The sequence below is a fragment of the Atractosteus spatula genome, chromosome 7 (assembly GCF_055471065.1).
Source record: "Atractosteus spatula isolate fAtrSpa1 chromosome 7, fAtrSpa1.hap1, whole genome shotgun sequence".
Lineage (NCBI taxonomy): Eukaryota > Metazoa > Chordata > Actinopteri > Semionotiformes > Lepisosteidae > Atractosteus > Atractosteus spatula.
This window is the reverse complement of record NC_142712.1, coordinates 57,898,847-57,923,992: the sequence shown is the minus strand read 5'-3', so window position 1 is coordinate 57,923,992 and position 25,146 is coordinate 57,898,847. Positions and strand designations below refer to the sequence as shown.

Below are 25,146 nucleotides of genomic sequence, written 5' to 3'. Positions count from 1 at the left end.
GCTGAATTATGAACACAAAACATCTCTTAGCTGCAACTTTTCATTAACTTTCCCCATTTGTTTTGACACAGAAAATATGTTTTTTTGCATCTTGTGCAGGATGGTTCGTCTCATGGGAGAAAGATAGAGGATATTGTACTTTATACATATGATATATGATACCTGTAAGAAAAGTATTGTTGTGATTACTTCCCAGGACCTTCAGGTTGTTATTTATTTCTGCTTCTCTTCTAAATCTTTGAAACCACTGTGCAGTAAGTCTATAGATCTGAGTATATCCTGCTTCTTTGTAGGTTAAATTATGTGAGAAAAAAATCAATATATCTGTCTAGAAGTTACAATGATATGTTTAAGAAACACATTTCCCTGACCGTTGCAATTTTTATATCACGCACAGACGTTTGTAAAATGATTTGTACTTCCAATGGCCAATGCCAGAACATGTTACCGATATCTTCAAGTTCTGAATGTGCAGAGCAACTTATCTTCAGTGGAAATCAGGTCACACACAGACACAGATACAAACACGCATACACTCACACCATGGCCAGTTTTTCCAGAGGCCAGTTAACCTACTGCACCGTTAAGTCATTGGACTGTGAGAGGAAACAGGAGCAATTGGGGGAAAACCACTTAAATACAGGAGGAACATACAAACGCTATGCAGATTGCATCCCAGGAATTGAACCCAGGGCTCCAATGCTGCAAGGCACGCTAGGATGTAAAATTACATTTTTAAAACATCCTAAAGAAACATAGGAGGTTTTCCTCTGTGTGTAAAATACATAAACACACCTCTTCCATCTGGAACATCAGCAGATTTATCCTGCTGTCTGACACATACTACCCCTGTGCTCTGTGCCCGTACTTTCACAGCACCTGAAAATTCTGATCTGAGAGTATTCAATCTATTATTTATCATTGGTCCTGATGTACAGTAGATTCATTCAAGCCATCAGGATGAAAATGAAATAAAGATGAGTCTGTGTGAAAAGGTGACTCTGGCACCAGGTGAATTAAGCACAGATGGCTCCTGGAATAGAGCCTTTGATTTCTTGTATTTGTTGTAATTGTGATTTTCATTAAAATGGGGGTAAAAGCAATGAGGTGTCACAAACATCCTGTGTCTCTGTGTTTTCAAAGTGCCAGCGTTGGGGTGGCCTGTGTGATGCCATTCTTGCCTCCCATGCAGGATAAACAGGGTCAGAAAGGTAGCGGAGTGAAAAAAGATACAGTATCTGCTGTTTCCCTGTCAAAGAGTGAGGATCAAAGAAACTACATTTAAGGAAAGCTTTGAACTAAAAGTGCAAACTCTTAGACTCTGCAAGATGTTCAGATAGTTACCTCATTTTATGTGGGTAGTTCAGTCTCACCCGTGCCCAGGCCTGTTCTGGATGAAGCAGAACAAGAGTTGTATTGTCTTTCCTGTTTAATCTGTCTTTATTGCAGGCATGTGAACAAGAGGCATAGTTAGGAGCTGTAATTTCACCATATTCACTTGTTTCTTTGGGACATCTTTGTCCCTCATGGTGCCACAGAGAGAACTGGCTTAAATAAAAAAAGCCAATTGTGTTGTCATGTATTACAGTATGTATGTGATGTCTGTGCTTGGCTGAAGAGCCAATGGTGCGAAGCTCCCATCTGTGAGATTGTGACTGAATGCCTCTAAATCAAAATCCCCCCCCCCCCCCTAAGGTGGGATTCAATCTCCTCATAAATAAAGATAAAAAATCTAATCCTTCTCAAGAACAAAATAATAAATGCAATGGAAAATCCCGCTACAAAGAAATTAAAAACCTGACCATCCTGGTGTACTGTCCTGGGTGCATGTCTCCTGTGGTTCCACCAAACCTGAGTGATCCTCACCACCATGTGTTCAGGGCTCAGTGACACTGTGCATATTCCAGAAGTGATGGTAGAATTCTCCAGTGGCAGAAGATCTGGTCTTTTGACATTGTGGAGTTTCCCTTTGTCTAGGATATGGAGATGTGTCTGTGATCAAATCCCAGCAGGGACAGAGCAGAGCTGCAGTCATCACATGTGCTCATAATACAATTGGTTGAAAAGGTCAGCTAACTTTGACAAAGCCCAGTATGATGTTATATATTTGGTATTACCCTGTCTAGTCCCAATGTCTGTCATTTGCTGTGTGTGTCCTGAATCTTTGTTATATTATGTTATACAGTAAATGCCTGGCAATACTTTAAAAACCAGAACTTAATGTACTGTAGCTGACAGATAAGGACAAAGAAGTAAAATGGCTTAAGTGTACAACTTAGTGTCTGAATATCTTTTGCAGTAAAACAATACATAGACTATACTATAGGGAGCATACTGCATCATAAAGCTGTAAACTTGTGAAAGCAACATAACATACTTAACATATATAATAAAAATATTCTGTATGTGTTTGTCTTTCCTGAGGGAAAATAATAATTTATCCTATTTATTTATATTAGAATTTGCACAGGCATTTTCCTGGAAATCTATAGAAAAGTCAATAAAAAATAGAGCATGCTATTGCAGTGAGCATAAGGTTTGTGTTGTTTGTTGCCAGCTGTAGGTGGACTGAAAGTGAGAAAAAGGCTATTGCAGTTACATAGGTGTAGAATTAATTTTCACTTTTTTGCAAAAAGGAAGTGAACGGACTAGTAACTTTCGCTGTAATTAGACAATTAGCCTGCACAATCTGTAATTTTCTTAATTGCTCTGTGAAGGGAGACTGCATACCTTCAAGCATGCCCACAGCCTGGTAATTGTAAACCCATCGCTCATTCTGCAAGATAGAGAGAAAAAATGGATTTGCCTTGTTTGGTTCCTGATTAAATAAATAACATTTAATTAGCTGGAAAAATATAGTCTGTGTTTTGACTAGAAATGCAACTCACACTCTTAACACTTATTTTTTTTCTTCTCAGAATAAAATCCCATGTATTTCCTTGTTGGTTTTTTATACACTACAGAAGCTGGATGGTCTGGAATGTATTGATGAAATTTCCAGTTTTCAAGAGCAAGTAGCAAGGTTCCCAAAATGCTATTGTTTACAGTACATGCTGTTTCAGCTGTTTAAAAAGTGTAACTATACAGTACCTTTTCTTTTTGTAGCTTGACTTGAGTTCACTTGACAGCAGAAGAGTGAGTATCCAACATTACTCAGAGAAGAGCTAAAGAAAACTCTTTCTCAAGCCTGGCTGTGCTGGAACTCTTTTTTCAAGCACATAGAGACACATGGAGCCAAAGTGATGTGTTTGGAAGCACATACTCTTGCCAGGAGCCTGGATAGTTACTAGGGCATTTGTGTAGAACTGGGAGCTACTGCATCACATACTGAAGATGGCAGCCTCAGGGATACATACCACACTGAAAAGAAAAAAGAAAATGAGAGGCATGTTACCTGAGCAGTTGTAACAACATGCGGCATTGCTGCTGCCAGCAGATTTCAGAGTAATTGAAGTGATTGTGTGAGGGGGATTCTCAGAACTTTTTAAGGTTTTGGCAACAATTCCCAATTGAAGACTATATAGTTGTTGCATCCCCCTTTGATCAATATTTGCTTTCTCCTTAGTCCTACAGGAGAATCAGGAATGCCGCAGTTCGATTCCCAATATTTGTGATTCAGTTCAGTGTTTATGTTGGACAACACTTTACCCTAGGCAATATTCCGAATGTTGAGTAAATACCAGATGTCACAGTGGCTCACCATATGGAACCGACAACTTACCAGCAGATTGGTTTCAGGAATTTTAAACAGGTGGAAAATATAGAGATTATTGACTAGTTTAGCTGCTCATACTCTGGGATAGATTCAATTAACTGAGGTGAATGACTTGTTGATGAGCTACAGTATATTAAAAAGGCTATATTATGTTGTTGTCTTGGCAAAGTCAGTGCTTGTTTTCTAAAGTTAATACTTTTTGGAAATAAGTGTGACACCAGAGCACCCTTTTTCAGTGTATCAGATTTCATATACAGCACTTTGCAATGACACAATTAAGAACCGTTGGCTTCTGGACATACTGTAAGTGGAGGTCATATTTAATTTACTCCATCTTCTGTGTAAGTGCTGCACCAAATGCATGTTATGCTGTTCTTTTTGAGTATATTTCCAAAACACATTGGGAGTCTGTTCTTGAATATGTCAAAAAACTGGGGACAGAGGCAGCAGAGATCTTCTTCCCCAGTGAGGTACTGTAATATGAAGACTTCAGTAAAACCCATTGTTAGTATTCAGTTTTTCTGTTAACAGGCCTCTTCATACCAAAAGAGTGAAACTGTGTAGTGTTTTTTAACCTTCTATTTTCTTTAAGATTGTTTTTTTTCACTGTGAAAATATTTCAGAAATTGCATAGTAAGAAATATATAAAAATGCCGTCATTGTTGTGGTTCTGTGTCATTCTACATAATCAACATAAGGAATTGGCTTAGTTGGTTTCCATTTGCATGGGTTTGTCATTATATTCATAGAGCCTTTTGATTTAGTGCAGATTTTATACAAGGTCTGAGGGCAAACCTGGTTGTACACAGCAAAAAAATTAAGAAACTCAGCCATTTACACCTTTCTAAAATAAACTTCAGCACATAACCTCTTTTTTTTTTTAGAATTTAATTCAACTGGGAGAACGTCAACAAAAGATACATTTAAAAAATGTCCAGATATTGGGCAATCCCCCCTACCCAAAAAAATAAACAAATTAACCCAAATAAGTTTGTGGGCAAAATGTGTTAAGCTACTGTCTAATAGCTGAAAGACACAAGATATCTTTCTCTTGCGCCATAAATGCACCGTTCCCGCTCCAAGTCAATGCAGTGTTCCAATTGCACAGTGCCTTCTTCCAGGCTGAACTGCGCTTCCTTCAGGTTTTTTAATAAATACTTAAGAAATATGCCTAAATATGCCACCGTGATGCATATACCAGAGGTACATATACCAACAATCACACAGTTCCTCTGGTGAGGCAACACACTGAAAACGAGTCTACATGCTTTAGTCCTCAAGAGTCATGTGGCACAACTCATGCTAGACTTTGCCAGTACATATGAAAGATAAGACAACTCCATTTAGTATTTGGTTGTGAAAGGGTAGAGGTCAGTCAGTAGTTGTTATTTTCTCCATTTACACAGGAGCTGTTCCATACAATCAGAAGTCTTGATTTCAGCCACATAGACAACTAGTACAAACACATTTCTCTTCCTGATTTATTTGGTGTTTCTGTTTCTCTGCTTTCAGACGTGCAGCATATAAAGCGCAAGGACATTCTTCTGAAGAGAGAGCTGGGAGAAGGGGCCTTTGGGAAGGTCTTCTTGGCCGAGTGCTATAATCTCAGCCCTACGAAGAATAAGATGCTGGTGGCTGTGAAGGTAAGAGAGGCGTGTTCTCATTGATGTTTGGCAACCCTTAGAAACCGGTCAGGTTTTCAGCACTTGTCTCTTAACAGCATCTATCCCGATTTCCAAAATCACACAAATCCAGCAGGAATAGTGCGAAAGGACCTCTTTAAATCATTCAAAATTTAGGAACTATGGGCAAAGAGGAATCATCCTTAGAAAATTTAAAGAATTATTTTTTAAAAATAAAAAGCACTTTTTTACAGTGCTTCTCATATCTACCAAGGTAAAGTCATGGAGGGAACAATTGTCATATTCAATCAACTGCTTGCCTGCAAAACTTATTGAAGGGATCAAAAGAAAAGCTGAAGACTACCTCAAGCAATTACTGTACGCTGCATGGTAACATTGTCCACCAGTTATTATGTGGACATACAGTACATTCCAGATCTCCAGTGTTGTTCAGCAATTCAAGCACTAGATGTACAGAACATTTACAGTGTAAAAATCTTTTACCAATATTTGCAGATACAGTTTCATGCTTTGCTCAGGCATACTGTATCTCACTGAGCTTTTCCTTGGGATTTCATAGGTCTTAAACCTGCAGCCTTCCAGTCTAACATGAGACAAAAATCAATCACTTTTTTTAGGTGCCTGGATTGGACAATGATCTGTCTTGAATATAGCAGGGGCCCTACAATTTGAGGATAGTTTAACTGATTTGCATTTCATTGAGGTACTACTTAAAATGTAGGTTATCACATATGTACAGTCACAGACCTCTGTCTTTGGGGCCAAAGTTTATTTGAACTGCCATTGGGGTTAATGACAAGTGGGCTCACACGTATGATAAGCAAAGAACAGCTTCAGGGTTTCTCTTCTAGTTTTTAAATGGTTGCAGTGTACTGTACATTGACCCTGACACACCTTTATTTTTTAAGTGTTCTTTGATTCTTGAATGGGATGATAGCCATTAAACTTTCTCAAGCGCAGATATCTTTATTTTTTAAGTGTTCTTTGATTCTTGAATGGGATGATAGCCATTAAACTTTCTCAAGCGCAGATATCTTAAAAAGAAGGCACCACAGGTCATGTTTGTGTTGTGTTTAAAGCTTTATGTGTTAGTAACAGCCATGATTATACCGTAGGTTCTTTGGACTTAAAAAAAGGTCAGATGTAAATCTTCATCATAATCAACACTAACTGCTTTTCTGGCACTTGGATCTCATGTTATAAAAGAAACTATGTTAATGTAATTATAAAATCATGACATACTGATTCCAAATGAATGATTAATACCAATTAGATTAAATTATCCTGAAATTAGCATGAATATTTGTGCATGCAGAAGTCTAAATTACTGACCCATTCTTGCCAAAAGACAGTGAGACAGTGAAATGTATTTACGTGCAAGCCTTATAACTATTTAGAGAAAAGATTTGTGATGCAGCAAATGACTTCATTATGGTAGGTGTTGTCTTCCTTTTTCACATTTTCTCTAACAGTTTCCTCAAGGCTGGTTACAGTATGTGAATAAGAACCTGAACTGTCAGAATATCTGTGTTTGAGAATCTGACAACATGATTGAACAAGAGGTAGAGTGAATAGGGAAGTCCTCTGTCTATGGGAAGAGGAAGACAGACATATTCTTTAAAAATAACTCTGAAAAATTAATCCTTGTTTTTTTCTCACAATTGCTATTCTTTAGTATGAGGGATTTGTTTTCACAAATGGATGTACTCCTGATTATTTCACACACAGTGTGCTTATTTCACAGTATGTGCATAGAGCGATAGCTCATGTTAAATTAGTGGGAAAAACAAAACAACATATGTTAACAGAAAAGAAGCACATGGATAATCTGTCCCGTAGGAGAGTCAATCAAGTCACTCCACAAATGCAATGTGAGCTAAAGTCACACCAGGGCGAGCAACTCTCATCATTTGTCGACACTTTTTGAATTGAAAATGAGGCTGAAAAGAATTTAAGTTCCACTCAAAATACTAAGGTAAAAGCATTGACCTTGTTCTGTCATTAACAGCATTTTCTGGATAATAAAAACCTACCCAATGTGTTCGAATCTTGCTAAAAATGAATGTGTTCCAGGTCAGAGGAAAATTAGTTTAATCTTTAAAATCCAGGCTTGTAGGTACTGAAACTATTTGATAAAATAAGAATATTTTTAGTTTTTATTATTATTTTTAAGCACTTGTTAAATGCTTTTGAGTTAACAGTTTTTTGGTCTAAAAATGGTTGGCCAATTAATAGTGTTAAAATATCACCATTTGTCTAAAAATGAAGTTTAAAACATTAGTGCTGGTGCATTGCAGTTAGATATTTTAATACATACAATATTTCCATCAGTTAATGTAAAAATTAAGTACATAATTCTACAGTAACTGCCAGAAATAAGTTAGCTCATTTCAAATAATTTTCTCCTTGGAGACCCGCTGTGTCGATTTGAAGTGTTTTTGGCCATTTATTAAAAAAATTAATTTGTCCTGTAAGAGGAGGGCCTGGATCTTTAGAACAAAGGAAGAAGCTCCCTAGTTTGATCAAAGAATAACAGATGATGCAGGCTATAAAATATTGCCAAGATGCATTTTCATCACATGGTTGGCATGCCACCATTTCTCTTTATCAAGGAGAAAGGACTGCTGATGGTAAGAATGACATCTGTGGTGAAATCTCTAGAACCTTCATGCCAGACAATATTCTTCATATTGTAAGATGACCAGGGGAATGGTCATTCATAACAGGTATTTTTGGAATTACCTATTTAATATACTCGACATACTGCAGACCTGAGCGATATGGCCGCCAAGAAGAACCAGCTGACCCGTATATGGAAAGGGTCTACCCAGAGAACCAGGGAGGGACAGAGAGAGAGGATTTTACAAACTGCAGGTTTCTAAGTGAGACAATGACAGATTCTGAATCCAGTGTTTCATTCTCACTAACTTGAGTAAATTTGCATGCAGTATGTAAAATTCTCCATGTAAAAAAAACAGCATTTTTGTTTCTGTTGCCATAACAAAAGTAAAGTCCTTCATATATATATATTATCATAGTGCGTGTGTCATGTCCTTCATGTGAACATCATTGTCAAGATATGGAAAGGGTCTACCCAGAGAAACAGGGAGAGAGAGAGAGAGGAGAGAGAGAGAGAAGATTGTGTTAAAGATCGGATTAAAGAATAATGGACTACTGAAAGGAGATACGGTTTACTGTTTTCGGATTGTGAATTGGATACGGCGCGGATTGGTGTTATTTTATGGATTTTGGAACTCGGATCGGATCAGGATTAAGAGAACGAATTACAGACTGGATTTGGAAGACATTTGGACCGAAGAAACTCCATGAAAACTAAGAAAGAAAAGTGTGGTGTGAATACTTCTCTCATTTACGTAACTTTCCCCCAGAGACACCACATTTGGTGGAGAATGCGGGCACTGCTGCTCGGGACTGAGAATTGTGGAAATTAAGCATTTTTTTTTTGTTTTGCGTGTGTAATCTCTCTTAAAAACCTCCCACAAAACAATGGAACAGTTAATACATCAATTGTCCCAAGCCACCCTCACCCAGTTTCAGGCTTTAAAAGGACAGCAGGAAGCTATCCAAGCACAACAGGAGCCAAATAAGATTCAAACTGAAACTAATCAACGAATTATAGTATAACAGAAATTGGTGAGGGAAGAAATACAAAGATTAGAGGAAAAAATCAGGCAGACTTCAGTAACAGGGAGAGACACCTACACGGCTGAACCAATTGGGCTTCAAAAGATGACAGAACTTGATGATGTGGAAGCTTATTTAACCACGTTTGAAAGAACTACAACTAGAAATGCATGGCCCAGAGAGCAATGGGCAGGGAGAATAGCGCCATACATAATTGGAGAAGCCCAAAAGGCCTATTATGATTTAAAAGTAGAGGATGCTGAGAACTATGCGACTCTAAAAAGAGAGATCTTGGCGAGATTAGAGGTAACAATGGCAATACGAGCAGTCCGGTTCCATAACTGGAAATATCAAATGGACAAGCCCACTAGATCTCAAATGTTTGACCTGGTACATCTGGCAAAGAAATGGCTTCAGCCTGAAGAACTAAATTCAGGACAAGTGATAGAAAGAGTGGTGTTGGATCACTTTGCGAGGAGTCTGTCTGTACACCTGAAAAGGGAAGTGAGTGGTGGGAATCCCTAGCCACTGGACAAGATAATTGACTTAGTGGACAGATAGCAAGCCACTGCAGCCTTGATGAGGGAAGAAAATGGGGAATTTCAAAAAGACGGCCCAGTTGGAAGATGGAAATTTGAGACATCTATGGGGACATGTGAGAAAAATCAAGGGGAAGCTGTGTAATAACAACGGTGCCCTTAGTTACCTTTATTTCATGGTGAAAAACAACCTCCTATATCAGGTGCAGAGGAGGGATCAAGAAGAAGTGGAACAACTTCTGATTCCCTGGGCCTACCACCTCCTGGGAGGACACCTGGGGGTGAAAAAGACAGCCGAGAGACTGCTCGCTTGGTTCTTTTGGCCAGGAATAAATAAGGCCATCGAGAAATATTGTCGGGAATGCCCAGAGTGTCAGAGAATTGCCCTGCAACCTTATTATAGGAATCCTTTGATTCCTCTCCCAATTATTGAAACTCCTTTTGAACGGATTGGGATGGATTTGGTGGGACCCCTGATCAAAACCACCAATGGACATCAGTATATACTGGTAATAGTGGACTACGCCACAAGGTACCCCGAACCCATTCCGTTGAGAGCAGCCACAGCCAAAAATATAGCTAGGGAGCTAGTACAAGTTTTCTCTAGGGTGGGAATCCCTAAGGAGATCTTAACAGATCAGGGAACTCCTTTTATGTCCAAAGTCATGTGAGACTTAAGTAAACTATTGGGTATTCATCAAATCAAAACCTCAGTATATCACCCACAAACAGACGGACTGGTGGAGCATTTTAATAAGACCCTCAAAGGCATGCTGAGGAAGGCCATGCAGAAAGACAGTAAAAATTGGGATCAACTGCTCCCTTATCTAATGTTTGCGGTTCGAGAAGTACCGCAGGCCTCAACCAGGCTTTATCCCTTGGAGTTACTATACACTCAGAGACCACAGGCAGAGCGGTGGCTCTGTGGCTAAGGATCTGCGCCTGTGACTGGAAGGTTGCCGGTTCAAATCCCGCGGCTGGCAGAGGAATCCTACTCTGTTGGGCCCCTGAGCAAGGCCCTTAACCTCAACTGCTCCAGGGGTAACGCCTGTGTTTGGTTTATACTGAGCTCCAGCTACTTTTCAACGATGAATGGACCAAATACTTAGACCATATCGTGATTTTGCGGCTGCCTACTTAGATGATGTTGTAATCCATAGTACGACATTGGAACAACACCTACAACACCTGGAAGCAGTAACGGGGGTTTTGCGAGAAGCAGGATTAATGGCCAATCCCAATAAATGTTGTCTGGGGGCCTGGGAAGCCAATTATCTCTTGCTATACGACTGGGAGAGGAATGATTATGCCCCAAGATCGAAAGGTGCAGTTAATAAAAACTGGTGAAAAAGCAGATACAAACGGTTTTGGGACTTGCGAGTTATTATCGCCGCTTCATTCCAGGATTTGCCTCCATTGCCGCCCCTCTGCATGACTTGACAAAAACAAGCTGTCCTGAAAAGATAAAATAGACAGAAATGGAAGAGAGGGCCTTTCAGGACTTAAAAGCAACTTTATCTTCTCAACCGGTCTTACAGGCGCCTGACTTTCAAGACATTCATGGTACAAACGGATGTTTCTGACACTGGGGTTGGAGACATACTGTACAGTACTGTCACAAGAAATTGATGGACTGGAGCACCCTATTTTATATATTAGCAGTAAGTTAAACCCCGCAGAGAAACATTATTCGACAATAGAAAAAGAATGTCTCGCAATAAAATGGGCCCTTGACTATTTAAGATATTATTTGTTGGGAAGACAGCTTGTATTGTATACGGATCATGCGCCATTAACCTGGATGTTGAAAAATATGGACAAAAATGATCGAATCACCCGATGGGGCCTTAGTCTTCAGAGGTTTCAGTTCCAAACGGTTTATAGACCTGGAAAAAAACAAGGTAATGTAGATGCCCTCTCCCGAATGCATTGTTTATATTTTTCTAGACAACCAGCTGACCCGTATATGGAAAGGGTCTACCCAGAGAACCAGAGAGGGAAAGAGAGAGAGAAGATTTTACAAACTGCAGGTTTCTAAGTGAGACATTGACAGATTCTGAATCCAGTGTTTCATTCTCACTAACTTGAGTAAATTTGCAAGCAGTATGTAAAATTCTCCATGTAAAAAAAACTGCTTTTTTGTTTCTGTTGCCATAACAAAAGTAAAGTCCTTCATATATACAGTATATATATATATTATCATAGTGCATGTGTCATGTCCTTCATGTGAACATCATTGTCAAGATACCTTAGGAAACAGAAATTGGAGTATACTGTATTTTCAAATCACATGCCATGACAGAAGAGTACACTCTGGGCCCCCCGTGAAACACAGCACATGATACACGGCTGTGGTGAATATACTGAAACAGACAAAATTGTCATGAATGGGTGCTAATTATGGAAAGAACAATTACAGCTGTAGAAACTATGCAGCTCTAACAGTACTTGGAAGAGTTTTTGGAATCCATGCGCTTGTGCATTAAAAATACAGTTCCTGGGATTCAAAGAATCTCTCCCATCTCCAGAGTTCGTTGATTATTGGGAAAGCCGTTTGCAGGGATTTACAGGGCAGATGGCTTACCTTCATAGGTGCTTGGGATTCTGTACAGGTGGGCTGTGGGGACACAGCATTTAGTGACATGGGAGTAATAGAGCATGCCAGATAGGGATGGAGGCCTTTCCATCTGTGCAGTGTAGCCACCATCCATCTAAATATCTCTCAGCTCATGAGGCATTTGGGATTTTCTCATTAATATAAGACTGTACCATGTGTTGAGTAACCTAGTCAAAGTAATTGTAGAAATTATACTGTATCTTACAAAACAATGTGAATGTCCATTGTTCAAGTCCCTCTAGATTAGGGTTAGTAATATTATTCTAGATGTACTGTAAACTCAGCCAACTGAGGTTTTGTTTTAAAACAGTAATGAAGGCATTGCCAAGTGTATACAGTAGCTAGAAATTAAGTGTTTTGCATGGAAGAATGTTTACATTCATAACTGTTTTAGATTTAAAAGGTTTAATTAAAAATTGTAGACAATAGTTATTAATAGAACCATAAACTACAATAGTCACCTCATACAGTACAGCAAGGGAGCTTGATTCCTAAGCTTGTCCCCATTGTTTCTTTTTGACTGGTGATTTTTCATTTCACTCCCCTCTTCTGAACTTGACATCCTGCCACAGCCATTGTACAGTACCTGCTTCAACATCTACTGTGCATGTACAGTACACATCCTCCAAAATTCCAATTCTGAAGTAATCAATGAATCGATTAATCTGAACTTCTCCAAAGGGTCAGTACAGCTGCCTGTATCATGTCCTCCAAAAATATCTTCCCCAGAGGTTAGATTTACAAATATCTAGTATTGGAGGGAAACATGAATAAAACACTGAAAAGGTTGTCAGGAAGTACAGTATATAAAACGTTTTTGCAAAGTTTATTAAAATATTAAAATTGTTTTGCAACTTTTTAGTATCTCTGTTTCTTTCCAATTTAATTCCTAATACATTTTTTGCAATTTCTCTAAAATGTAGCCGTGAAAGTAATGTATTGTGTTTTTACACAATTTAACCAGACCAAGGGGTACTCTGGTGATACAAATAATGTACAGTTAGTGTTAAGGTTGTCGGACAGGTACTGTAACATACTGTACATAATTGTACACTTTTTATTTTATGTACATTGTGTATTTAGAAACGTTATGTTACATAAATATTTTTGGATGCTCTAATTAAAATTTTTACTGTATCATGAATTTCACTGTATTGAGGTAAGCTTTACTTTTTCAATACAAACAGTAGCTAAAAAACAGAAAACAAATCTCCCAGGACTGAAGATGACTTGCACAGGTTAAATTGTTGCTTATTCTAGCTTCAAATACTATAGAAGTACTCTGAGACATTATTTGGAATCACTCCAAAGAGACAGAACAGTTTAAAACATAAATAATAATCTGGTTCATTGCACTGTGGGGAAACAAAATTTATGTACACTGTGCCGTTGTAACAATATGTTAACGCAAAGCAATATTTACTTCAATGCCGATTAGCACGTCAATAATGCTGCTGTAATTCAAATTCAGAAAGTGAAGGCACAGACTGGTCTGGACCAGAGGAAGATTCCTGTTGCTATACCACAATAAAATATCAAAGAAAATATTTTGTATCCACAGGGAGCTCTAATAAAGCAAATAATTGAGGCTGAGAGGCTCTGCTGTTGTGGGGTCTTATGACATTTCATCAAATAAATGGTTTTGATTTCTAGCGGTATATCAAAAGGGAAAACCATAGGGCATCTAGACTGGAGGGTTCCTTGCTTTGTCCTGTTGGAGATGTTTATGTATCATGAAAGTTTCCTGATTGTAGTAGTATAGTTCAGGGGACCATTGACAGGATAACACTGTAAGCACTGTATAATATGGAGGTACTTCAAGTTCAAGTTTATTGTCATTATACTCATACACAGGTATATGGTATAATGAAATGCTATTTAGCTAGCTCTCAGAAGGTAAGTAGTACAAAAAACAGCAATACAATTGTGTAAGAAAAGAAAGACAGAGACTACAGGCAATGTGCAAAATAACAACAGATAATGTTCAAAACAAAAACAGGTAACAGGTAATGTGCAAAACAGCAACAGTTGTGCAAAATCTTATGTCAACAGAATGAAATAAAGGGTACAAAATGATGGGGAGTGAAAATCTTGACATGTGAGTAAGAGGTAGATTTCAATGTGCATTTGAGTTTACTTCACCCTAACGCTACCTCAGTTCAATTAAGCTCTGGGTTTACTTACTTGGGTCTCTATTCCCCCATGTCTTCTTTTTCTTCTCTCTGTCTCTGACACACCCTTATGTACAATTATTATGATCTTATATATGTATTGCAGGCATCATATAATAATTTAGAGTAGAGAAGGTATGCTGTATAGAGTATGTCAACACACTAGGAGACACTGCTACTGCACGTCAGTTGTTTTAAAAGAACAGGGAAAAGTGTGCCCTTTTCAGGTCAATACAAACCTCAAATACAAGCTACGTAAGAGACTTTAATTGGGTGGTAAAATAAATTCCAAATATCTGCTCATTGAAGATGGCCAGATGCTGTGATCAATCACACTTAGAATACTCAGTGGACTGAACACGACAGAATCCAAACAACACCTCTCTGTTCTTTGCATTTTTTTTGCCTATATGTCTTTTAAAGACACGTATTAAACTTTATCATCTCAAATGATTCTTACATTTGATAAAAAAGATGGGTATTTGATTTCATTTTCCAATTTGAATTTGACAAAAATCACACAGCTTCACTACCTCACATATGGACGGACTTTGTTATTAGTTTTGAGAGTGTGAAATTTCAAGTAATGAGGAATAAAAAAACAGACTGTTGTTCATTTAGCTGCAGCTTTTTAAAGGACAATGTTTCTTCACACCCAGAGAGACACCCAGACAAGGTTTTAAACTTATAAGTCAACTGTGCCCTTTGTTGTCTGCTCTCACACATGGCTGACACAGAAGTATTTAGCTATATTTATTTTTCTCAAAACCCTTCTGCTTTTTCAGGATGGAGCCATAATGCAATCCTCACAAGCCCAAGCCTTGTTGTTCTAATGCATGCAATTATTTATTGCTTTAATAGAGAGCTGTTGTCTTTTCCTACGTTGAGGTGAAATACCATTGAAAACGCATTAAGAGCCGAACGAACAGTCCATCTTTTCATCTTGCAGACACTAAAGGACCCCACTCATGTGGCAAGGAAGGACTTCCAGAGGGAAGCGGAGCTGCTGACGAACCTCCAGCATGAGCACATTGTCAAGTTCTATGGGGTGTGCGTGGAGGACGATCCCCTTATCATGGTCTTCGAGTACATGAAGCACGGGGACCTCAACAAGTTCTTGAGGTAAAAGATTTATTTCATGTACTTCTCGCAGCCTCTCCCATTTCTGCAACCAGATTCTGCTTTCAGAGTCCCAGCTTTGTTCTTGTCTTATCAGCCACTCATAAACAGCCTAATATGGGTTAGATGTCCATAGAGCCACACTTTTAACTCATGGTTTCCCTTTAATCAAGATACACTTTGGTACTTTGTCCTCTTCTATGATGTTGTACACGTTGTCTCATTGTGCTGCCATTGCTGTGTCATTGATGTTGCCCTTCCTGAGAATTTCCTACTTTTTGGTGATGTTACAGCCTGACAAAGGAACGTAAACATTTCCTTTAATAAGGATGGCCTTACAGAGGAATAAATCACACAGAGCTACTTTACATATTTAGATTGGTGAATGTGACTTAGAAAATTGACCGTAATCACTCAAATTCAGAAACATAGTTTCAATTTTGTGAAAATCATATTTCAATTTATAACAACCAAAGAATGAGACTTGAGGTTCCTTGTTCAGTTAACCATAAAATAAGCCATAAGTGCATAAATGAAGTTAAAGTACTAATTCCAACAGTACGTTATTCCTAATTTCTTTTAAATCCAGACTGATTATCCAGTAATAACAAAGATCTGCTCAGTTCTGTACAGCCAGACTATCTGACACTGTACATGGACACACCGAGGGCTCAGCTTGAGGCTCCAATCAAAATCCATGTTTGGTTTCAAACCCCAGCTTTATGCTTGTCTTATCACCTGTAAAAACACCATAACAAAGTCAACAGAGCTAATTTTTTTTATTTGTAATTAGTGTGTATTTTTGAAGAGATTTACCAAATTGGAATGACCTTTAATTAATCAGGATGTCGCACTGTTTTCTTAAGAGCTCTTATAAGATCACTGAATAGATGAAGACAACACACCTATCTGCTGAAATCTACATAGCTAAATCACTCATTCATGGGGATGTGGTCTTCATTGATATTAAGGCTCACAGATAATCAGCCACAGGGGTTCCATTTCGCACAAGGGTCTGAGGAAAACCTGTCTAACTCCAGAGCCCCACAACCCCAGCTGAGCTCAGCCAAGCCTGCACTATTCCTTAGAAGCCCCTCATTACAGCTGGCTGCTTTCATAGGAGAGATTCTTTTCTTCTGTACTATTGGTCACGAAAATATGTCCCACCCATGGGCCACAGACTGAGCAATTGGAATGGTTTCTTCTAACCCCGTTTTTGTCATGTCCCAGCAAGCAGTACTCTGTTATCAAGCCACTGTTTTTCCTTGTTGAAGCAATGCAGATTAGGAGCCTTATTCTTCCTGAGAATAATGTATGATACAATATCATGATATGGAGATGGAGATTTTCAGCATTAATAAGAGAACATTCTATTTCAGTGATCTACGCTGACTCTAGGACTGCCTTTACTTAAGTCTTAAAAAAATTGAAGTATACAGTATGTAACTTATTTCTTTAAGTGTGTAGCAACACACTAAAAAACACTAGAAGAGAACTACTGATTTTATTCGCAAATTGGCAACATTTTGTTACTAATTACAGTACTAGTTAATAATAGGCAAAGCAAAGATGCCAATGAATTTTACTGCAAAAGTGGTATACAGTATATGTATGGAATAGCCCAATTATGGAGGACAATCATCAGAGCATTTGGCACAGCAGAATAAAGCCAGATCCTTCTCTTCAAGTGTCTGTGATGGTCACAACCCTTGTACATGGAGTCAAAGTGAAGAGGCTCCTGTGCTCCTAACCTTCAGTCTGTGAAGCTGACTGAACTGAAGGAGTTCTGTCCTGAGTACTGCCAAGAGCCCACCACACAAAACAGATTTCAGGATCAGCAAGAGGCGTTTGAGTTGCCTCCAGAAATGGAGAAGAAAAGCAAATTGCAGCAGGCAGTCTGTGCTTTGAACAGATCTTTTTTTTTCAGATCTAAATCTAAATATAAAGTGTTCAATCTTCCTGTGCAAAAATGGCTGACCTAGCTACAGTATTTCACTAGAAACCGGCTTAACAGGAAGGAAGAAATAAAAAAGCTGAATTTTTTTAAATGTGTCCACTGTTTCCTCCTGATATGCCATATTTGGGAAAGGGAATAGACTATTAGAGAGATTACAGGCTGTGTTGGCACTGGGAAGAAAAAGTTATAATAATAGGATTTGGACTCTACCTCTGCCATTCTTTCTTCACACTGGTTAAGACTCAAATATTCTCCAGCTTAAAAAAGAAGTATGTTTCCGGTCGAGTTGAAAGAAACATGTGGCAGCATATATAGATCTACATCACATTGGCACAAAGGTGTGTATCTCAGGGTCTCTGGCACAGGCTACATGCTGGGAACAGGATTGTCTGCAACAGGTTATAATGTAAACAGTGAGCGATTTTAATGTGAGATAAAACTACATACTGCATTAAAAAAAGATGCCTTAAAAACGAATATTTTTTCAAATGAATTGTTCTGCTAGGTTTTCAAAAAAGGCTATTTTAATTAAATCTTAAAAAGTGCATCTTAGCCACAACCTAGTAATCTTAGATATGAATCGTCAAGTGATTAGATGAGTATTACAGAGGGAAGAAAGTAATAATGTAATCCCATACATTTTTAAAATGTCTGTTAACTCTGTGTACTCTTTTTTTAAATTAATTAACAAAAACATACATTTTACCTGAGTGTTGGCATTGTGGGATTCTCCTTCCTCTAACTGGCACTAAGGGACTGTGGACCTGTGCATTTTGTCAAATGATGAATGATGAATTGCCATGGTGATTCCATATAAGATGGGTATAAAATAAAAAATCATAATTCCAAGTAGAAGCCAAATTTTATTTTTATAGTCAAATTTCACAACCTGTATGTAAAACAATACAGAGGACAGAAAGGCAATAGCAGAAATATACAGATGCAGTAACTATTGAAACACCCATACAATTTGATAGACCACACTGTCAAACATTCAATATGTTATGGTCTCTTGTACTCTGATGTTTTTATTTTTGTCATGTTTTGTATGGTCTAAGACAATGCAATCTGGTAACTTTAAACTGGGACAGACAAGACATTTAATTTGTATCAAAAACTGGTACCTCCCAATATGGCTTTGTGACCCACATATTCACATCTTCTTATTATGAACTGGTGCATTAAGGTTGTTGATTGAATCCTGGCTGATTTCATCAACAACCAAAGCTGCTTTTTGATTTGCACCTGACTGGACACTGATACAGTATTTTAAAGGGCCACACAAAGTTATCAACTGCTCTGCTAATTAAACCCACCATTAATGACGGTAATTCAAGAGTCAGCAGGATAGAAATGTTTGAAAATGCAGTCCTTTGTAAACCAAGAAGGCAGCCCAACTGTTATTTTATTGCAACACTAACACTAAATCCAGGTGTTAGTTGTGTCAGTGCAGTTAATATATGGTGAAATATATCTGTTATGGTCATACACCTTATACAAATTATCAAAGTTAAGAAGCTCCTATGTTCCTAGCCTTCAGTTTGTGAAGCTGAACTTATGAATATGAACTTATGAACATTATTGCTTCTCAACATTCAAAAACCTATTTTAAAATAAATTATTTTGATAGATGCAAATTTAGCATGCCCTAAGTGTCATGATGCGTAGTTTAGTACCCTATGCAGACGGTATAATCTGGAAGCGACTGGAATAAGACTTAAAGGGAAACACAGTAGGAGCAGGATAGGATGGCAGACAGGGCGATCCAGTGCTCGGGGGGCGTGGCGCAGGCGAACAAGTCCAAAACAGTCCTAAAAGGGGAATCCAGGGCATAGTCCAAGGTCCAAAACCGAGAGGTCCATCCAAGACGAAGACAAAAATAAAAAGAGGGAATGGGGACATGGAACCAGGAACAATGAAGTTAAAAATAGACTGATGAGGCCGGGCGCTCCAAGCTCCAGACTCATCTTGGTCCAGACGCTGTTAGGAAGCCTAAGACTTCAAGCCGCAGACGTGGGACAACTTGATCCTAGGCAGGCCTCCGGGCATCCGTCTCCCAATGCAGCGCCCAGCTTAAAGAAAGACGGACAAAACAGGGGGCAGGTGCATGAAATCAACTAAAATACGAAAGGGCTTACGATCGTGAAACTAAGCATGTCCATTTTTAAAAAATTCTTGTACTGAATGAAATTTCCACATCAAAACATCAAATCACAACACACCGATACTGGTTACTAGTCAAAACCTGTTTTATCAATTAAATCCCAGCATGATTGGTCATCATGAATACAATGTAGTTAGAATATCACACATCGGAGCTCCACTGGTCCCTGCTTGCAGTTAAACATTGTGCAATCCATCAACGGCAGAACTGACAGGCATTGTCCTTGGCACTGGGTAGCTGGCACATGACAATAATACACAAACCATGCTCATTTGCTACAATATACAGTACCATGACAGGAACTGTTTGTGTGATGGCACAAATAATTATCTCACATTCTACCTGAATTAGGAGCATAGATAGATACTTTATTGATCCCGTGAGGGAAATAGCAGTGCAACAGCAGCTTAACACAGCACAGTGTAACAAAATAACAAAATAACATAACAATAACATACAATAGAGTCAGTACAGTCAGTGAGAAGTGCAGTAAAAAGTAAAAAATTGATACATTAACATTATACAGAGTTGCCCACAGTACAAAATATACAAAAACAGTCCTGAAAGTACAGTACACAAAAGTTGTATTGCACATTATAATTAAATAAATACATTGCACAAAAAACAGTTGTAAACAGGAAAAAAACGGATGTAAGCAGAGAGTTTTATGTTTAGTCCAAATGTTTGTTTGGCCCCTGCCCAGCAAACAGTGGATGATTTGTACAGTCTTATGGCAGAAGGCATGAATGACCTTCTCTAGCGCTCCCTATCACACCATGGTTGGATCAGCCTATTGCTGAACTTGCTCTTCATTCTCACAAGCATGTCATAGAGGGGATGGGAGACGTTGTCCATGATGGCCTCTAGTTCGGACACCATTCTCCACTCAGCTACTACCTCCAGGGGGTCCAGGTCAGACCCAATGATAGAACTTGTTCAGCCTGTAAGCATCCCCTGCTCTAACCCCATAGCCCCAGCTCACCACTGCGTAGAAAATGGCACTCGCTACAACCGACTGATAGAACATATGGAGCATCTTACTACACACATTGAAGAACCTGAACCTCTACCCCACAACAACCTCCCTGCCACAACGCCTTACTACAGTGGTTCTCAGCAGTCAGCAGTGCAGCTTGTTTGAAAGCCTTCAGTTTGATTTTTGTTTTCATATTTAAGACTGCAAAACAAATAGAATCTGTATTCCCCAACGCATTGTCATTGTGTCATGAAAAAGCAGCAGATGTCTCCAAAGATTTCCTTATTTGCTCAGTTCAGCAGGTAATAAAATGGCTTATAACAGCTGAATTATTCTCCGTAAGATCAACAGCTGTTGAAGAAAATGTGGAATTTTGTTTCTTAATTCCTGTGAAGAAGTCAGGAGCCTGAGGGAGAGCAGTTGCACTGTGTCCTGGAAAAATAAAATAACCTGCTACAGAACTTCAAAACTACAAACATGCCATTGAATAAGGAAGGTTAAAAAGATGTAAGCTGTTAAGAAGTAGGGAGACAGAATGCAATCAGATGGGAGTGCTGTCAATTACAGAAACCATACGAATGTTCAGGTCACTTCCATGGAAAAGATTGGTCCTGGAAATGGAAACTAAGACTTTTTTTCTAAAAAAGGATCAAACAAACATATTAGACACATGTTCCTTTTTTAACTTACTGTATTTCCCATTGTGTTGCATATTTACTGTACTACTATGAATTACTTATTGGCCACCATAAAATATCTGTATATACTGTATTTCCCTGCTATGGATGGCATGCTTGCCATTTGTTTCTGCTCTTTCAGTAGCTGTACAATAGGCTTGATATTCTGTATTCTCTGTGCATGTGCTATGCAGCATATAGTACAGTATATCAGCAAAATGTTTTTCAGGGAAACAGGAAACATTTGCATTGGTCTTTGTCCTTGAATTGTTTGGATATAGAACATGATTTGCTTCAAGCAGCCAACACTGTGCTGTGCTCTTGTATTCATGTGTGTCTGCAATGGTTTTGCATCAAACCACAGCAACAGACATTTGCTTCTCACAAGCCACGTGAATTGATTCCATCCTTTTTTACAATGCTAAAAAGTCCATACACACACAGCAGACACAATCAAAGCACTTTAATAAACCATGCCTTGAAAATCTCTCTAAACAAAGCATATGCTATTGGGAAGCTGTGCTTGAAACAAATAAGTCAATAGAGCAATCTGAAGGCTCCAAATCATTAATTGTACAAAAACTTAATTCAATGACCTCATCAGCTGATAATGTTGCCGGAAGCCAGCAGTCATCATAACTGGTGACTATCTAGAAATGATGGGGAGGAACAGTTCCTAGCTACCACTCAAGCCAGATTAATGGAGAATATATGAATGCTTTTGATGCATTTTAAAGAAGGATAATATTTAATTTAAAAGAATAATCATTTTATTATTTCACAGTTTCCCAGACCTGGTTGTAGAGAGTGAGAATTTTGGTGTATTGTAGCTGGGCTCTCAGTTTCTTAATTTAACTAATAATCTTTTTTTTAATTAAACCTGAGTATGCGTACTTTACAGCTGCATAAAGAAATTTTGTATCTGATTTAAATTTGTCAACCGTTGGAGAAATTGAGTTTTGTTTTTAAAATTAACATACAGGATAAATGTGTGCAAATTATTAATTCAATGCAGGGTTCAGAACCATAGTCGACACCTTCATTGGAAAAATAACCACCAGACTGTGGGCTCCAAGTATGAGACTGGGGTGACCTCTTCTGATGTGTGATTTCATTTCCCCCTTCGCAGAGCCCATGGTCCTGATGCCATGATCCTGGTGGATGGGCAGCCACGTCAGGGCAAAGCAGAGCTGGGCCTGTCTCAGATGCTGCACATCGCCACACAGATTGCCTCGGGCATGGCGTACCTGGCTTCCCAGCACTTCGTCCACCGGGACCTGGCCACCCGGAACTGCCTGGTGGGAAACAACCTGCTGGTGAAAATCGGGGATTTCGGAATGTCCAGAGACATCTACAGCACTGACTACTACAGGGTGAGAGCTTGTGTCAGTCTGGCATCTGCTTGTCTTTCTTCTTTCAGACAAACCTGCATACAGTACAACATTTCCTTATCCTTGTACTTATAAATTAAATAAAAATATTAAATTCACTGAACATAAGACTTATCATAGACGAGAGGAGATGAGAGTTGGCCCATTTAGCATCTTTAGCAGTAATCAATTGATCCCAGGATCTCATCCAGGTGTTTATTGAACTAGATTATTAGCTTCAACATCATGCCCTAGCATTGTAGCTTGTCCCACTCTCCCACAACAATTTGAGTAAAAAAAAAGTGCCGTCTTGCTCTCAGTTTTAAATGCATTTCCACATAGTTTCCACTTGTGTTTCAGTCTGTCCTTGTTTTGCAATTCAATATGAATAGCGCATTGATAAATAAGACACATTGTGTTGTTAAAAATGTAGAGAGAAAACCCTTTTTGGATATTGTCCAAGATCTTTCATTTCCACATTTGTAAATACTGCTAAATTTCACTTCAAATTCCACAGATCAAATGCCGTAGGTAAACAAATGAGAACTGTGACATAAATTAATTGATTGAGTGGGTCAGCTTGTCCAATAGAGAAATGATTTCAGAAACAAGAGTGTTTGTAACTGAACAAAGTGACATCATTTTCATTGCTTTACAATTTTCTCTTGAAAAAGTACAAGCTTTGCTCATGCTGTGCAATGTGACATGTTCTTACATTTCCACCAAGAGTACATGAGGTGTTTGTTTTTTGGCTCACTCAATTTGTAGCTGTAGGAATACAGGCTTAAAACGTTTAAGGCCCCCATGATGACTCAAATCAGCTTGAAAAGGAATACTTGGATTGTCATGTGGTGGGCACTAATGTATCTTATTGTATTGCTGTTGGTAAGACTGTAGAATGAGCAAACCAGCACTATCTGTTGAACTCTTAGGCAAACAATGCTGGACTGAAAAGAAAGTCCCCCAGAAAATTTTCTGTTTCTGAAAAGAATCCATTAGGCTGTCTAATTGCTTTCAGGAGCACAACTGTGACATGCGCATGAAATGAAAGGGCTTCTTTAATTCTCTGAAAAAGTCTGTAAATGCTGTAACTGCCAGGAAATAATTTTCATTCATACAAATGTACATCATACATTTTTGGAGATAAAAGTTCCATCCCTTTTCAAACCTCTTACTTTGCTTAATGTGTTTTCTGGCCCAATTTGTTTTAATGCCACAGGAGAATGCTAATTGATCACTATAATATAGAGCCTTAAAAATGCGACAGTTGGTGAATGAGTCAATAATAGCCAGTGCACGCCCCCTAGTGTTTGCTGAGCCTGAAGGTCCACCCCCCCCCCCCCCCCCCATAAATAGAAGAAAACATTTTATAAAGGAACAAGTAAAGGTTTATTCCATTCTGAAAATAAACCCGTTTTGGCTGTAGAGCCTTCATCAGGTCACCTTCTTCTACCTGAGGAAGGCTCCACAGCTGAAATGTTGTGTTTCTTATCTTCTCTTTTCAGCATGGAATTAACCTTTCCTTGTTCCATTGCAGTCTACACATGCTGACACAGCTACCCACCTGAAAAAAATTTACATCTAGTTATTGCTGTTAAGACACTAAGTACCAGTTCCTGTTTTTGACTGCAGAATATACAGTTACAGACTGTGCACAATGTATACCTGTATACACAATGTAATGCACAATACCTGTATGTCTGTAGTGTTACATTTAGAATATAAACAGAATAACTGTTAGAATACAAATTCATTTTTGAGTTGTAATTTGATTAGACATCTTTCATCATCAATGCCCATGCCCAGCTTGAGCAATCAGACATGAACACTGCTCTGCTTTGCCTTGACTAAAAACTACTACCTACAGTATGTCTGAAACATTTGATATATTATGATCTACTCTACCAGTTTTCTGTGAAGAACATTTCTATACTACAATGCCTACATTAGATGTCACAGCTTACATCTGCCACATGCACTATGGACAATGTTCTGACTCTGTAGCACTCTGCCTTCAAATTGTAAACATTTCTCATTATAAATGTAGTCATCCAACAGTTAAAGACGCTACTGCTGCGTGTTAATATCACCTGTGTCTATGGCTCCAGTCTGGTCTTTTCAAGGTTTTCAAGGACGTAGAGATATCAAAATTCAGTGCTGGTTAAAAATAAATTAAACCTACAGTTGTACTGTAGCATCAAGCATATGGGGCGAAGCCTACTTCAGTAATATATTGTACAATAAGTCATTTTGTTATATATTGGGTCAGTGCTATAGGTCAACTGTACTACTGAAAAGCCATCTGCCATCTGCTTCCTAGACTCAGCTCCTGCCATTCAGATACCTGAATCAAAGTTGACTGATTTTGTCATGGAATACTATTTAGTGCCAAATCAGATGTACAGTAGGGCCTTCAGTACAATCAGTACAATTGGGGCGGTGCAGTGGCTCTGTGGCTAAGGCTCTGTGCTTGTGGCTGGAAGGTTGCTGGTTCGTATCCCGCAGCTGGCAGAGGAATCCTCTACTCCGTTGGGCCCCTGAGCAAGGCTCTTA

General features: G+C 38.6%; 1 protein-coding gene across 1 annotated transcript in view; it reads left to right on the top strand.

The window, feature by feature from the left end:
* The window catches only part of LOC148831493 (NT-3 growth factor receptor-like), a 138,412-nt gene that overhangs the window by 97,954 nt on the left and 15,312 nt on the right, over positions 1–25,146 (top strand). Inside the window, exons 9-11 of the mRNA XM_088920031.1 lie at positions 5,228–5,358; positions 15,280–15,452; positions 22,353–22,596. Coding sequence (XP_088776157.1) covers positions 5,228–5,358; positions 15,280–15,452; positions 22,353–22,596 — 548 coding nt within the window. The remainder of the gene's footprint in view (positions 1–5,227; positions 5,359–15,279; positions 15,453–22,352; positions 22,597–25,146) is intronic.